Source organism: Centroberyx affinis, unplaced genomic scaffold, assembly GCF_046629955.1.
Source record: "Centroberyx affinis isolate AG114_WGS23_722 - 3 ecotype Tasmania unplaced genomic scaffold, CSIRO-AGI_Caff_v1 ptg002085l_1, whole genome shotgun sequence".
NCBI classification, from domain to species: domain Eukaryota; kingdom Metazoa; phylum Chordata; class Actinopteri; order Beryciformes; family Berycidae; genus Centroberyx; species Centroberyx affinis.
In genome coordinates this window covers 1-15303 of record NW_027280412.1, presented here as the reverse complement: position 1 = coordinate 15303, position 15303 = coordinate 1, and the positions used below count along the sequence as shown (strand labels likewise).

The window sequence follows — 15303 nt, the reverse complement described above, 5'->3', positions numbered from 1 at the left end:
AGAGAGACACTCAGGAGGTGCATTTCCTGTGTTTGGTGAGACAAGAATGGGGCAGGAGAGAAGGAGAGAGTTGTCTACTTTTACGTGGGGGTCAACACAGACGATCACGTCGGCAGCAGAGGGGAAGGGAAAGGATTGATTTGTGGTCAAACTCGACAGCCTTTCCTTTGATTTGTGAGAGATCCCTCTGTTCAGTTACGGTGACTGTGAAGACAAGACAGAGAGAAGGAGAGGAGGGGGAAGATAAGTGTCAATCTGTTGAGACTTGTTTGGGAATTTGAGGAGGGAGGGGAGGTGGGGGAGAATCAGAAAGACAGAGGCAGAAAGAGAGAAAAGCAAGAGTGCTCAGGCGTAAACATCAGGTTTTTCAAAGGAACAGAGAGTTAAAAGTATCGAGAGAAAGAGAGAGAGAGTTCACATTGAGTAAAAAAAAGTAGAGCATTTGTTTAGAGGCACCTAGGCACTGTGAATGCTGGGAATGAATTCTTGTGTGTTGTGCAATCCCATGCTTTTGAGCTGAGCTGGACAGAGGGGAGATCAGATCTCCCTAGAATACTACATTCAGGTGAGTCGCTCTGCTACCTTTTCATGGATTACAGTTTGACACTTTTATAAGTTCGTGTTTCAGCTTGAACACCGAGTTGAGTCTGGTTTTATTGTGGTTTACGTGTAACATGCCTTGACGATGTGTCACAGGCCCTTGCTTTCTGAAAGGCTTATTTTGGTATGCTATGCTTTGCAGGTCTGTGCTACATTCTTAAAGACTGTCACCTTTTCTTCTGGCCTGTTTTTTCCACTTATAATGGATAAATGTTTGCTCTTTTGTGACTTGTGTTTCTATGAACTCAGCCAACAGCCCGCAAAAGAGTTACTGTACAACTATGTGTGACTCAAAATACAGTGTGGGTTAAAGATCGCCCTAGAACACAATACGTGGAGCAATTTATTGAACATAACTATATAACAGATGATTTACAATGTTTGCTTATTTGAATACACATCTAAATTGTTTCAGCTGACATACTTTCCAGAGAGAGCAGTAACTTTTGTGGGATACAGTTTGTAGTTGTACTCCCCTCTGGTTTGTGCGCCCTCCTGATTATATTTTCCTTTGATCTGTCAAACAGTGATTTATTACTGAAAATAGACTGACTCTTTATCTCTGATTATTCTCAGTTAGATTGTTTCTAAATTGATGATGTGTATGTCTTTTAGGTTCTGAAAATTATGGTACAATGGGGACCAAAAGGCCCAGCTGCACCCTGTTTGACACTTTATCCAATCCAAACACTGCTGACCGCAAACATCAGCCAGGTGGACAGTTCTCCCGGGACCCCAGTCCCAGACCAGGAACTGCTGCCCAGTCGGAGCGAGAGAGAGAAAGGAACCGAGAGGAAGAATGGAGGAGGGAAAGAGAAATGGAGAGAATGAGAGACAAAACAAGATACAAAGGGAAAGACATGGACCCACGGGAGAAATACTCTGAGAGAGACCGGGCTCCTGCACCCAGACCGAGAGAGGGAGAAAGAGAACGGAGGGACAGAGAAAGGAGGCAAGAAGAAGAGAGAAACAGAAATGGAAGGCCACTGTCAAATTTAGAGAAGGGGTCTGAGCGAGAAATAGAAAGGATTAGGAAGAAAGGTGACACATTTCCCAGAACGAGAAGAGGCAGCCAAGAGAGAGACAGAAGAATGACTGCATTTACTGAGAAAGATGAGGAAAGGGGGGGAAAGAGGATATTAGACAAGCAAAAAAGAATAGAGATTGATGACTTTGAGACAGAAAGAGAGAAAGCATGGAGGAGAGAGAGGCAGCGAGAAGGAGAGAGGTACAGAGAGAGGGAAAGAGATGGATTTCGAAACAATGGAGGAAAACCCATGGAAGATGGGACAGTGCGGCAAAGGGAAAGACTGAGGGAGTCTGATCCTGATTTCCGAGAGCGGAGGAGAGCGAGGGACTTGGAGGTCATTGACCTATGGGACAGAAGAGAGTGGGATGCAGCTAGACAGAGAGAGAAGCCAAGACCTAACTTGGGAGAGAGAGAGACCAGGATGCCTTCTCCGCGCAGAAGAAGAGACAGAGAGATCTACTCAGATAGAAAGGACAGGGAAAAGGCAGAGAGGAGAGATGGAAAGAGGGACACCAAGAGTGAAGGAGACAGTGATGAGACAGAGATGAGGAAGGAGAGAGTGAAGGGCAGAGCGAGAGAGGAGTTAATGTATCGACACAGTAGAAGTGAGGGGGACAACAATGGAAAAACGGCAAGGGAGAACGAGCGAGACAGGCAGAGATACAGGGAGGAGGACAAGCAGAGGTACAGAGAAAGGGAGAGAGAAAGAGAAGCAGATGGATCAGGAGTGCGAGACAAAGGCAGAGAGAGGGGAGCGGAGAAAGCTAGGGAGATGTACAGAGAGAAGGACAGGAGAAAAGGGAGGGAGTTTGACAGGGAGGGGGAGAGATGGAAGGATGGTGTGAGAGACGTAAAGGGGTGTAGACAAGATGACAGAGGGTGGCCAAGTGACAGGAGAGAGGGAGACCGATACAGAGAGAGGGAGGACGAGGAGAGGAGAGGCAGGGAAAGAAAGGAAAGAGAGACTGATCTTAGGTGGGACGATGCAGCAGGCAGAGGTAGACGATCACTGAGCGAGATGGCCCCCAGGCCACCGCCAGGAGCCCAGAGCAGCGGAGAGTGGAGCAGCGACATGGACAGCGAGAGAAGACATAGAAGGGGAAGAGACAGTTATGAAGAGAGGGAATCTGGGAGAGACAGCACGGCAGAAAGTGAAAGAGATGTAGAAGAAGAGAGGAGCGGCGGGACAGCTGCTGAAAGAAGCCGGAGGCAGCAAAAAAGAAGTGAGACACCAGACAGAGGAGAGGAGAGGACAGGCGGTGCGCCAGAGCAGAGAAGGATGTGGTTAGAGCCACATAGGGGCAAAAATAGTAAAGACTCGTCTGTAGAGGATGAATTCGTAGAAAGAGAGAGACACACAAGGCGAAAAGAGAGGAAAAGAGGAGGAGAAGAGAGGACGATGGAGTCACAGACAGAGTGGGGGAGAGAGGGGCGGAGAGTAAAAGAGGAACAAGATGAGAGGTACTCAGACCAAAGCAAGTCCAGCGGAAGACACTGTGAAACTGGGAGACATGGAAGGAGAGTGGAGAACATGGAGCAGAGGGGAGAGACAGATAGGACGGAGGGCATAAGTGTAGACGGAGAGGAGGTGAGTGAGGCCTGGAGAGAGAGAGATAAGGGAGGAAAGGAACATCTGTCTGACAGCGATGGAGGGATAGAGGGGAGAGAGAGAGAGAACGTGACAGATAACACAGAGGAGAGTGACAGAGAGGAAGAGGGAGGGAGCGATTATTGTGCCCGCTCTGAGAGTGAAGGAGGAAGTGAGACTGGGTGGGAGCCAGAGAGGGACAAAATGCTGTCAGGAGAGGACGGTTTTGTCACTGTGTCCAGCGGAGATGGGGAGGACGAGAGAGAGGAAGAGGAATTCGAGGACTGTAGGGAATTCTGGGAAGGTGGCGTCAGTTACGATGACAGCCCACCTGCTGGCTTCAAGAGGTATGAGGGAGAGGAGGAAAGGGAAGAGGACTGGAGAGAAGGAAAGGAGGATAGGGTTGACAAAGAGGGAGAAGACGGTGAGGGACAGGGGAAGGAAAAACACCCGAAGTATGTCTTCTGTGTGATTGGGCAAACGCTGCCCCGCTCAAAGCCCAATAAGATGTCAGAACCGGATCAGATGGGAGGAGCGGAAAGGGACAACCCAAATTCTGGAAGTAGTCAGTATGGCAGTGATGACATCACACAGCAACCCCAGGATGACCTGCATCCTGTTCTGAGTAGAAATGATGACTACCCCATCAACAACAACAACAACCAAGAGACTGAGACCAAGAGAGAGAGCGACAAGTATAATGTGCCGAAGGAGGAGAGACCAGATGCCAATGAGACATCCAGAGTGCATATAAGATATAGAACGTCTTCCGAATTTGAAGACACAGAGACTGGAGAAGGAGTGAAGGGCAAGGTGGAGCACCCGTATGCCGAGATAGGGCCAATAGGAAGAGACTCACTGACTGAAAAACTCCTCACAGAGTGGAGAGAGAGAAACAAAGACTACACAGGGCAGACAGGAAGAGAAAGGGAGAGACTTTCGCCAAGCCCCTGTAATCCCTATGGTGAGGTTGGTTCTCAGGGGAATTTTCTGCCAATCCAAACCGCCTTGGATGGGATTAATCTCGCAACAATGAGTCCAGAGGAGGAGGTGGCCATCCGGATCCGTATGAGCGGGGCATGGAGCATGACAGAGGAGGCCAAGCGACATTCCCAGGCACCCCACCTTAAATGGGCCAAAAATGTAGTGCAAGAGATCCTGGGAGCCTCGGAGGAAAACGCAATTGACGACCCTAATTCAGGGCAACAGGGACACCGGGAGATCAACCAGTCCGAGAGAGGGATCAAGAAAGAGGAACGAGAGGAGGAGATGACAGAGGGGACTGGAGAGATGCCTGTTTATGCCAAAGTACAAAAGTTGAGGACGGATGAACAGCATTCAGAGCTGGATTTGGATGAGGGAGAGGCGGAGCCACTGGAGGTGGAGGAGTTGAGAGGTATGGGGCAGAGCCAAGCAGACATGCATGCTGACCAGTTAACAGCTATGCATGGTGACACACCTACATACACTCATACTGACACACTGTTAGACACAGAGAGGGAGGAGGCTTGTAGTCCTCCCGTGGACAAAAAGGCCGGGCCTTCTGGTCACCTTGAGGTAGAAAAGCCAGCAGAAGATACGGAGGTGATTATTAGGGAAGAGGAGGATGAGGTTAAGATAACAAGAGTAGAAGAAGAAGCAAGCAGAGAGAAGGAAGTGGAGATGTATCTGTCTGTGAGCAACACCTTGTACAAACCCAGCAGCTGCCCCATTCTCAATTATGAAACTGAGTCTGACCTCCCCATCCCCTCCATAGAGGGTAAGGGTCAGGGGGAGGAAGACAGAATGGGTGAAAGTGAAGAGGAGAGGCAAGGAGAGGAGCGCGAGGAGGGGGATACTGGAGAGGAGGTGGGAGAGATGAGCCGCAGAGAAGGAACTAAGGAGGGGAGCAGAGAGGGAGAGGAGGAGGCAGAGAGGAGAATAGGAGGGGTGGTGAAGAGCAGCTGCAGTTTCCGAGATTTGGGTCCCGAGGCTCGCATGAGAAGAAGGGGAATCCGCAAAACAACTGAACGAAGAAAAGAAGAGCTTGTAGAGGAGGAGGAAGAGGAAGGTGTTGGAAGGGATCGCAGAACCAGAATATTCTCTACACCAGGTAAAGAAAGGAGATGGAGGATGGAATCAGAGGTTATCTGCTCAAATAAGTCTCACTAATGTTTATTGACTAGGTATTCAGATAACCACATAATAACATCACCTCACTCCTTTTGATTCTCATTTCAAATTATTTGCTCATTAATCAGCAAGTATGGTAAATTTTCTAATCATCTAACTTTCTCAGTCTAACACATTTCAACCTAGACTGCCATACAGAGGAAACAACATTTTGAATTGAACCAAAACACAACCACACATACTCTGCTGTGAGGGGGTAAATCACCTGATCTGCTGTGATCTGATGTGTGATGTTTTTTTTTTATTTTGACACAAGTGAGCTTTCAGTTTCACCCTCTGTTTTACAGTCTAAATTTCTTTTTTGAATCATCCCATCGTCATTGCACTGATTTGAAGAGATTACGTTTCTTTGAAATGGAAACTGCGTCACAGTCAGTTGTGGGCCACAGGTGGTGGGCGGAGATAAGCGAAGGTGGGGAAAGGAGGGAAAACCAGACACTGAGCCTTAAGAAGTGCAGAGGGTGGATCCTGTATGCAATCAGAATATTTTTCTCGCCGCAGAGCACATCTCACAGCTAGACTTTGTTTTGAGATATAACACGAGAAGCTCGAGACAGTTTTGGAAACTAATCCTTGCTGTCTTACTTCTTGTAGCTGGATTACTAAATTAATTATACTAATTATTTATATCTGAGTTTTTCTATTTATCTATTTATTTGTTTGTTTTTGTTTATTTTATTTTCATTCATTTGTTAATTCATCCATACCCTTGCGGTACTTAATAGTAAACTTATTAGGCTATAGCACACTAATCAGGAAATGCTGCTGTATCACAACTTGGTGAATGGATACTTTCTTCTTCCAGATGATGAAGATGCTAAGAGTGAAAGCTGGGGAGAAGTGGACCTGAGGTGAGTGAAACAATCAACAATCAGTGCTGATATGAAAACAATCAGTGATGATATGATAAAATACATTGCGATACAACACCAGATGTTACAAAATACCAAAATTGACCAGGTTGATTATGAATTACGACTGGTATTGAACATGAGCAGGGGTTTGCACTTTGAAGGTGATGGTACTGGGTCTATTATGCCAGGCAGGCTCACTGAAAAATATGTAGTTCTTCTCAAAATAGCAATTCAAGTTTCCTGGTGTGTACAGTAACATTCAGTGTATATTTTCTGTACAGGTAACTAAACTGTCTCCTCTTGTTTAGACAGTCACCACAGTTGTAAATGTTGTGACTCTTTCTTGGCCTTGCAGGAGTGTTTTGGACACAATTGGAAGAAGGAAAAGGAACTCCAAGTTTTTCAGTGAGTATCTCTTTACCACCTCTATTTTGACCTATGACCCAGTTCATATGCGTCATATAATGGGTACTGTCTTTGGGGACAGACCAAGGGGGGGAAATTGGGCTTATCCTTTTGCAGTCCAACCTGTTTTTCATCACTTACAATGTCATTTCAGGATAAAACTACAGATTGATGATTGCAATAGGTAGGCGACAGAGTGACGTGTGTCTGCAGATTTTATCTTCTCAGACTGTGGTTGGGAAAGGCTCTACGTGATGGAGCATTTCCCTTCAGTGTGTGTGATTCATCTGCGTGCGGATACTGGCTCACTAGTTGTTTATGTCTTACTCAGCACTAGTTTGCTCAGATTTTCAATGGAATACACAACTGAAAGGAAGCTTGTACACATTTTACTGTTGGTTCACACCATTTTTCAAACTTGTTTTTTAAACATCCTGAAATGGCAGTAGTTTTCTTGACCAATGACTCATATGGATATTGCGTGAAATGGGGCAGGCCGTGTGAGTGTGTGTCTGTGTCTGTGTGTGTGTGTGTGTGTGTGTGTGTGTGTGTGCGTGTGTGCGCATGCTCCAGGGCCACAGACAGGTTTCTGCAGGCATTCATATCTCCTAACTTGAGGAAAAACCAGCTGCTGCTGTGACTTTGCATTCCAACAAGTATGTGTAAATGGAATGTCAAATGCAAACATCTCCTCCTGGCTAACCCATTCCTGTCTCTTCTGCTTCCTTTATTTTTCAATCTTCTTTCTCTCTTGCTCCCTCTTCTCTCCTACTCTCCTTCTTTCTGTCTGTCGGTGCTACTCCCTCCCTCTGTGTCTCCTGTCCTTTCCCTCAGATGCGGCCCAGCTCTACCAGCAGTACAGTGAGGCAGCCCAGAACATTGAGATCCTGCGCCAGTCTCGCTCTGATGTCCTCTCTACGTGTGAGGAGCACAGCGGCCACCTCATCGCCCCCCTCCCCTCCTCCTCTCCCTCCTCCTCTCCAGCTCCCTCACCCCCTCCTGCCCGCAGACCCCTCCCTCCCCTGCCTCCCGTCCCCCACCCGCACTCCCTGTCCCACACAGGCTCCATCACCAGTACCACCAGTTCCAAGAGTTTACCTCTCCCCGAGCCCCCCAAGACTGAAGGCAGGCCTTCCTCCCCCCGTCTGTCCATCTCTCTGACCCAGTCGGCCACATTGTGGCGGGACCTGCCAGGAGTCAGGAACAGTGCTGAGCTGGAGGAGCTGACGGAGGACCGGAGGCGCCTACAGGAGGTAACACAACATCATATGGCCAAGTGCTTCTGCAGCACATAACATGTCTGAACGTGCAGTCAGCATTTGATACGATTTTAAAACAGCCAGTGAATCCTTTTATACAGCATATGAGATTTTGATTACAGCAGGCTCATTTATATGAATATTTATTAGTGTAAGAATCACTTGATGTGAAAGTTCTCACTCCACTGACTGGAAAGTTACTGCCTCGACATTAAGTGACATCGAAATGTAATTTAGGAGAATCCACTTGTCAAGGAATCTGCAGCTTACTGGCAGAAGAAAGATGATGAAAGAAGATACCCAGAGGGCATGATTGCATATACGTTGTTGTATTTCTCTAGTATTGTAGGTGTTGGCATGCATAGGTTAGCACAAATGCTTCAGAGTAATTTCCATTCATTGTGAAATCCAAGGCCTTTGGCAGACGTCCCTGCCAGCTCGTCATATCCTAGTCAAAGAGGCCCAGTACTTCTACAGAAGTGACAAATTGTATTTTTGTGTGGCTGTCTCTTGTTCAATGTTGTAATCCTCTTTCACTTGTATTTTCCCTGCCTCCTTTTCCTGTCTAGGTGAGGTTTGAGGTGGTGACCTCCGAGGCTTCCTACTGCAGGAGTTTAGACATTGTGGTGGAACACTTTGTCAAGTCCAAACAGCTGGGGGCGCTGTTGACCACGCAGGACAGGAACTGGCTGTTTTCCCGCCTGGCTGATGTTCGTGCCATCAGCCACAGGTTAGAGCTGTTATTGATTCTTTAGAAACTGACACTGTGTATTGATCATACTGACAAATTTTAGAGCATATTTGACTGCTCATGTATGTGACAATCTACCATATTTGAGCTGTGCTGGTAGAATTTCAGAAGTCTGTGGGAGAAATAGACTTTAAACAGTTCGTTGTGGTTTTTTTTCCTATAGTTTTCTCTCAAAGTTGGAGGAGCGAGTGGATTCTGACATGATGCAATTTACTGTGTGTGACATCATCGCTCGACACTGCCAACGCTTCAAAATGGTTTATGTGCCCTACCTCACCAACCAATCATATCAGGATGCCACCTATCAGAGACTCATGTGAGCCATTCCGCCATTAATACCATTTGGTACCATTAGTATCAACCATATACATCATTGACATAAAAATGAATTCATCTAATTTCAACCTGGGAATATATGATCAACCATTGGGTTATTTCTCTTTATCTGTCTATACACTCACTTTCTTTCTTTCTCTCAGGAATGAGAATCCAGGGTTCAAGCGAATAGTGGAGAAATTAGAGAGGAGTCCTGTTTGTCAGAGACTTCCTCTTCGCTCCTTCCTTGTCCTCCCCTTCCAGAGGATCACACGAATTAAGCTGCTAGTCCAGGTGAGTGAGTGTGTGTGTGTGTGTGTGTGTGTGTGTGGCTTTTTTAAAGGATGAACACTGAAATAGTTTATGGCATGTTTGCCCCTGTTCCTTTTGTCTCATTTGTACACACTCTCTCTTTCCATCCAGAACATTGTGAAGAGAACTGCTCCAGGTACTGAGGAGGTGATGCAGGCCATCAAAGCTTTGAAACTACTGGAGAAGGTAAGTTCTCCTTTCCACCACACACTAGTGTAGTTTTGCAATATTTTGATATTGCCATAAAATATCTTGGATGTACTTCCTTGGTCACATATCCCTAATTTATTTCCCTGTCTTTCACTCATCTCTCCCCTAGCTGATTCAAGAAAGCAATGACAGCATCTCTCAGATGAAGAGTATTGAGTCTCTGGTGTCACTCAGTGCTAAGGTGGAATTTGAGTGCAGGGTAAGTAATGACTACATTTCCTATTTTCCTCAAGTGTGGTATTTTTCAGCACAAATAACGGATTCTGGATTCCACCTCCTTTCAGTCTAATGCGAAAATGAATAGGAATGTAAAATGATTGCCTTTAACTACATCCAACACTTATACTGACAGTTTTTGCTTTCGTGGGTTCCTCTATTATGAATTTCTTTATTTTTTAAGGTGGATTCTGATTTTGGAGCTTTTGGAGTTTTAAAGCTGCAATGAAATTAAAAATAAAACAAAAATCAGTAGCCATACTTAGCATTCCAGCATTTAGTGGCTATGTGGTGCAACATCCGCACAATTCAGTAACACTTTAAAATATGTAATAATTTTGTCATATGTCATTTCTACTTACATTATTTCACCCGTTTTAAGAATAGAACGATGTATGAACGGGAATGGATGGGTTCCAAAAATCCCATTTATTTTCACCATAGGTGAAAAAATTCTGCCAAAATGATGACAACACTTAAAAGAACTCATTTATTTCCAGTATTAGGACATTATGGGAGTACAACAAAAGTGACTAACATCATTCAACTCTTTGATCTCTCTCTCTCTCTCTCTCTCTCTCTCTCTCTCTCTCTCTCTCTCTCTCTCTCTCTCTCTCCTCTGTGTGTGTTACAGACTCTTCCTCTGATCAGTCAGTCTCGGAGGCTGGTGCGGGAGGGGCTGGTCACTGAACTGATGGATTTCTCTCTGAAGGAAACGGAGAGGAATGTTTACTTGCACCTGTTCAACGACTACTTGCTGCTGTCACTACACAAAGAGTGAGTCACCAAATATGAGCACATACTGCTATTATTTTCAATGTGTGTAATTCTAGTGACCACAAACAATAGCAAACACATTTTCACTACATTCACGGATTGGCATCTTTTTAAATTATCATTTGTGCTCTCCATATCATTTCCCTGCTTTTCCATTATCTCTCCTCATGTTTCCTACTTCTTTTGTCCTCCCTTCTATCTTATCACACTCTGTCCTTCCCTCATACCTCATTTGTCTCTTGTGTTTTCAGAGGGGGAAGGTTCACAGTGATAGACCACGCTCCTGTATCAGACCTGCGTGCAGAGAACTGCCGCGTCAAACTTCACTCCCTACAGAAGAACCTGTTCCGCCTCCACCTCTCCAACAAAGCCCTGCTGCTGAGGACTGACACACAGTAAGAGACTGGGACAGCGGTGGAGAGTGTTTGTGTTGTAATGATGGATAATTACTGGGTTCAACTGTGTGTCACATCACTAAAAATCTGTAAACTTCCAGACGGTACACTCATCTTTGCTTCCTCCTTCAGGAGTGATAAGCTGCGCTGGATATCAGCTGTGTCCCGGCCACATCCTGAAATAGATTTTTCTGCTGCACAAGGTGACATATACATCCTGGTTTAGATGTTACAAAGGATTAAGTTGCTGTCTTGTTAGCTACGGTCTTTAATATGTTGCAGAGATGATAATTACTGTTAATAATAGAATAGACTTAAGTTTTAATTCTGAAATAGGCAAAAGCATTTCAGAGCTATTTATTGTGAATGTATGAAGTTGTCATTTTAAAGAGTCTCTCTGCGCATCACATAATGCATTATAGTGACCTGTTTGTCTTTATGACTGTAGGTTTGACCTCTCCCCTCTCTTGTCCACCCAGATTTCAAACAGATGCAGTGTATCCGGGCCTTTGTTGCCCAGCAACCAGATGAGCTGTCCTTGGAAAAAGCTGACATCATACTGGTGCACCAACAAAGCAGTGATGGTAAGACAAACTAACCTCAAACTACCTTTCCCATGATTCTCTTGGGCAAAGTACCAGTCACCTGCACACTGTTTTATTGTGGAACTGCTTTGGACCCTGTATTGGTGGAGTATGATGTATTCAGTTTCTTTTGTGTTGGACTCTCTCCCGTTCCCAGGCTGGGTGGAGGGGACCAGACTGTCTGATCGGCATCGTGGCTGGATGCCTGAGTCCCATTTGGAGACTATAACCAACCCTAGAGTCCAACAGCGCAACCTGTCAGACGCCCTCAAACTTACAACAGCCACAGCTGCTGTGTGAGCAGGAGCACAGTCAGGGACTAAACAGAGGGAAGTCCCAGGTACACAGCAAAGGATGAGAGCCACAGTTGTCTGCTTCAAGCTACTGGAGACTGGACAGCGGGTGATGAGATGCTCCAAGTGTGGATTTCCATCTCCGAACTGTTCACAAATGCGGGCAACAACTGATATGCTGTAATAATGCATGCCAAAGTAGTATTTGGTCTTGGTTGTTTCACTTGGTGGGCTATTCACCTGGTAGAAAGCAATGCATGAACTGTTGTATAGAGACCTGCCTAAAAAGAACCTGATAAGGGTCCTGTGACTGTGAGAAATGGGTGGCACCAAGACATACTCTCTACACTAACTGTATCTATGTTACAAAGAACACATCATGTGTGCTATAATATATCAATGGACTGGTGTGTTGAGAAATGTTTTTAAAGGGAACTTGCTTTTTGCAAGAAATGCCACTTTTGGAAAATGTATTATTTGTGTATATCGAATAGAATTTAATGGTTTATGGTGCATGTCTGTTGAAGAGTAGGCCCCTGTCTGTAGGAGGACAGACAGAAAACATGCAAAATATACAACTTCGTAAAGACTTCAGTGCAATTTCAAGATGTGCAGAACATTGTAGGTTATAATGCACACAATGAGAATATTTCATGAAATTAAAATTTGTAAAATAAAAACATGTTTGAAAATGAGCATATGCATGCCTTATTACAGTGAGCTGTGATTGGTTTGTTTCCAGCGTATTCTATACAATGCCAGGCTCTTTCTTAGTCATGAATGGGGTTCTTGGTCGTTTTAAGATATAGTTTACATATCAGCAGTTATATTGCTCATTCATTGCAAGCCATGCTGTGAATTTCATAATAAAACAGCTACATTATGATTACTGTACAAATTGTACAGTAGATAATGCAGAAAGGCATGCACGCACGTAGCCTGGCCAAGGCGTGACCCTTCGCTGGCCTGGTCCAGTTTCCCAGCTCTACTTATTGGTACGTTGCGCCATCATTCAGGCAAAACTGACATAAAATGGGCATTGTAACATTTAGAATGACAGCGATACCAATCCAATGAATGCGTTGTCAAATGACTGGGAGCCCGCCTCCGGTTCCCTCCAATTGGACACATTACACTGCCTATCTGCACGCCTGTCTCTCATTGGTCAGGAATATGGTGGGCGGGCGTTGCAGTATTTGTTGTTGTTTTTCAGCAGAAGAAGTAGACGAGTCGACATCTTAAAAATACGTCTCATTCCTAGACGTTATGAGTATCTTTTGAGCTAAATCGTCCATCATAGGCATTCTGTGAGAAAACTGACCACACGAAGGGCCATTGGATATAGCTGAATTTGTACTGACATCAGTAAAACTGTTTTTGTTTTAATTTTCTTCCAAGGTACGTGTCTTCTTGATTCGCCAGCTGCAGCTAGCGAGTTAACGTTAGCGGTCCAGTCGTTAGCTAGCAGCCCTGTCCAGCTGACTTCGGTTAAGGTTAAGCCACTGACAGTGTGCTATAGTTCAGACGCTGATAAATAAACAGATAATAACATCGATTCATGTAGTTGGTCAGTTAGTTCTGGATGTATACAGAATAACAGCCTCTAGTGTAAAGCCAGCCAGGCTCAGCATTGTTGTGGAAAGTGACGTGGCCTCACCTCGAGTTAGCTCAGATGAGCTCATCACTACCCATGATCATCATTAACCAAGAAAATTGTAGTAATCGTCACCGTATTGTCCTGTGAAAAATGACAAATAGATGATTTTCGATATTGTTTATCTTAGTAGAAGTGAGCACAATGATAGACATTCTGGAGAAGACTGTTTTCATCATAGGTTTCACTCTCCCCTCTGTTGTTGTTGTTGTTGTTGTCGTTGTCACCCGCCTATAGTACAGACATAATTCTTTCTAAACAGCAAAAATGTTCTAAAATGTGATTCCTTTATTTGGGGGTCCTTGATATAAAAGGTTTGGGTACACCTAATTTACATAATTTACCTTATCTAGACTCCCATTTTTGACAACTATACTGCATATGGCCTGCACACAACACCTGATAAAAGCACAAAGACCCTATAGATAACATTCGCCTGCATCACATTCCTAATGGTCACATCTTGTGCCCTTAGGCTGTCAGTACAACTTGTTGACTGAATGCCTTCTCTTTGCTTTGTCTACTTGATAAACAACGATATTGTCAGAGACTTAATGTCCTTTTGTGTTGTTTTGTTTTTAGATGGGCAGTCAGTACCAGCGCTCAGTACCACTAGAGGTGAGGAGAGCAGAGGGAGAGAGAGTTCGGGCCAAGCATCCTGACAAGATACCGGTCAGTATGACAAATGCTACTTTATCTCTTTCTTTCTGCCACAATCACAACATTGCCAGTGATTTGACTGGATTTGACAGACAGGAGGTATGTTATGTAGGCTGCCATTGTGTCTTAACCAATATGTGCAAGGGTGATAGTCAGTTTTTTAAAGAAAGGTCTAGATCTATGATTTCTTACATTATGTTATGTGAGATGGGTTATTTGGGCCAGTTGGGGATTTTAGCATGCAAAGGCATTCTGTCTAATCGATGACTGATTTCTCCTCTGCTTTCTTAACCAGATCATTGTGGAGAGGGCTGCAAGGTCACGAGCTCCTGACCTGGACAAGAAGAAATACCTAGTGCCCTCAGATCTAACAGGTGAAACACACACACACACACACACACACACACACACACACACACACACACACACACACACACACATTTATGGGGTTCCTCTTCTTGACTTCAGTGATTCCCTCTGTTTCTCACCAATATTGCATAGCTTTTATTCAGAATTTCAGTTTTTTGGACATAAAAGTCTAGATTCTAGATAAAAGATTATTGTTTTCCGTTTTTTTTTGTCTTCCCAATCCCATCCCTGATAATAGTAGTAGTCCCATCAGTAGCAGGCCTATATCTTTTACTTTCTCTTTGTCTGATGTCACAAGACTACAGACCAGCCTGTGACCATGTCATCTCCAACAGTTTCCTTCCTCTTTATATGAAACAAATTTGTTCTGTTTCTGTCTCTGCTTCTGTCTCTGCCTCTGTCTCTGCTTCTGTCTCTGCTTCTGTCTCTGTCTCTGTCTCTGTCTGTCCTGCATCAGTGGGCCAGTTGTGCTTCCTGATCCGACAGCGTGTGTCGATGAGACCAGAGGAGGCGCTCTTCTTCTTTGTCAACAACTCCCTTCCCCCATCCAGCTCCCCGCTTTCTGCTGTTTATGAGGTAGCTGTACCTTTCCACACACTCATTCACATGTGCATCTTGCCATCATATCCACATGTCTTCCCCCCCCCCCCCCCCCCCCCCCCCCCACACACACACACAGACACAGACACAGACACAGACACACACACACACACACACACACACACCCCAGGTACACAAACAAACAAATGTTTGCCAATCTGTATCTGCTTCCGGTACTATTTGTGAGTTAGCATGTGTCTTACTCTGAACATATAGAGTTTCAGCTGACACACACAAACATTCTCCACCCCTCCCCCTC

At 45.0% G+C, this 15303-nt stretch overlaps 2 protein-coding genes across 3 annotated transcripts; both read left to right on the top strand.

The window, feature by feature from the left end:
• Positions 1-12453, top strand: arhgef5 (Rho guanine nucleotide exchange factor (GEF) 5). Of its 2 annotated transcripts, none has more exons than XM_071531481.1 (15): positions 1-565; positions 1216-4614; positions 6196-6241; positions 6600-6649; positions 7484-7902; positions 8478-8638; positions 8823-8975; positions 9139-9268; positions 9398-9472; positions 9606-9695; positions 10347-10489; positions 10741-10884; positions 11017-11087; positions 11364-11468; positions 11626-12453. In XM_071531481.1, the coding sequence occupies exons 2-15, from the start codon at positions 1236-1238 to the stop codon at positions 11766-11768; spliced, it is 5109 nt and encodes a 1702-aa protein (XP_071387582.1). In that variant the 5' UTR covers positions 1-565; positions 1216-1235; the 3' UTR covers positions 11769-12453. The 2 variants fall into 2 exon arrangements, with proteins under 2 accessions (XP_071387582.1, XP_071387581.1); XM_071531480.1 differs by having other exon boundaries at positions 1216-5310.
• A 515-nt stretch (positions 12454-12968) lies between these two features.
• On the top strand, positions 12969-15020 carry LOC139654422 (gamma-aminobutyric acid receptor-associated protein-like 1; the record flags this gene model as incomplete). Its single annotated transcript, XM_071531476.1, has 4 exons — positions 12969-13159; positions 13998-14087; positions 14371-14449; positions 14902-15020. Coding segments are annotated over exons 2-4 (288 nt in total), but the record flags the coding sequence as incomplete, so codon positions are not given.
• Between the last annotated feature and the right edge of the window lie 283 nt (positions 15021-15303).

Coding starts and splice junctions, on each gene's coding strand:
- arhgef5 (XM_071531480.1), top strand. CDS start 1,236: ATGGGGACCAAAAGGCCCAGCTGCACCCTGTTTGACACTTTATCCAAT. Junction 6,650..7,483: donor AAGGAACTCCAAGTTTTTCA/GTGAGTATCTCT, acceptor CCTTTCCCTCAG/ATGCGGCCCAGCTCTACCAG. Junction 11,469..11,625: donor GCACCAACAAAGCAGTGATG/GTAAGACAAACT, acceptor TCCCGTTCCCAG/GCTGGGTGGAGGGGACCAGA.